Source organism: Penaeus monodon, chromosome 24, assembly GCF_015228065.2.
Source record: "Penaeus monodon isolate SGIC_2016 chromosome 24, NSTDA_Pmon_1, whole genome shotgun sequence".
NCBI classification, from domain to species: Eukaryota; Metazoa; Arthropoda; class Malacostraca; order Decapoda; family Penaeidae; genus Penaeus; species Penaeus monodon.
In genome coordinates, this window is record NC_051409.1 from 13,253,790 (window position 1) to 13,254,229 (window position 440).

General features: G+C 45.0%; 1 protein-coding gene across 1 annotated transcript in view; it reads right to left on the reverse strand.

Annotated features, from left to right (window-relative positions):
* The window catches only part of LOC119588588 (failed axon connections homolog), a gene marked incomplete at its 3' end in the record, with an annotated part of 3,695 nt that extends 3,274 nt beyond the window's left edge, over positions 1-421 (reverse strand). The window contains 1 exon segment of the mRNA XM_037937228.1: positions 65-421. Within this exon segment, the coding sequence (XP_037793156.1) occupies positions 65-201 (137 nt within the window). The 5' untranslated portion in view covers positions 202-421.
* Between the last annotated feature and the right edge of the window lie 19 nt (positions 422-440).

A 440-nucleotide genomic window follows, 5' to 3' on the forward strand; every position in this document is an offset into this window, starting at 1 on the left:
AATAACAATTCCAAAAATAGATCTACTTAAATGCATCTCATTCCAACCACCAATTCAATACTACCTTTTCTTCTTCCTGTCGTTCAGATAAAACACTGCCAACCACAATCCTACTGCCGCCACGGACACCATCAGAACTGCACCGTTCATATTGGACCACCACAGCCGACCCATCTCCCACAGGAGGGCCGCGAGAGCCATTGCAAAGGTTTTGCAATGTTCAAAGCGCTGTCGTCTGAGGTTTTGGAGAAGACCACGTTCCACATAGACTGTGATTGTTGATTAAGTGTCTTCGTACCACCTGACTGGCGACAAAATAGCGGGAAAACTGTTTGCGGTTAGGAGGCAATTGAGTTGTTTCAAAAGAGCAAGGGATAGTTAGGCTAAACTGCACAGGGGTTTTGTGTTCTGCTTGCTCAGATTGTGTATAACTGTGTATT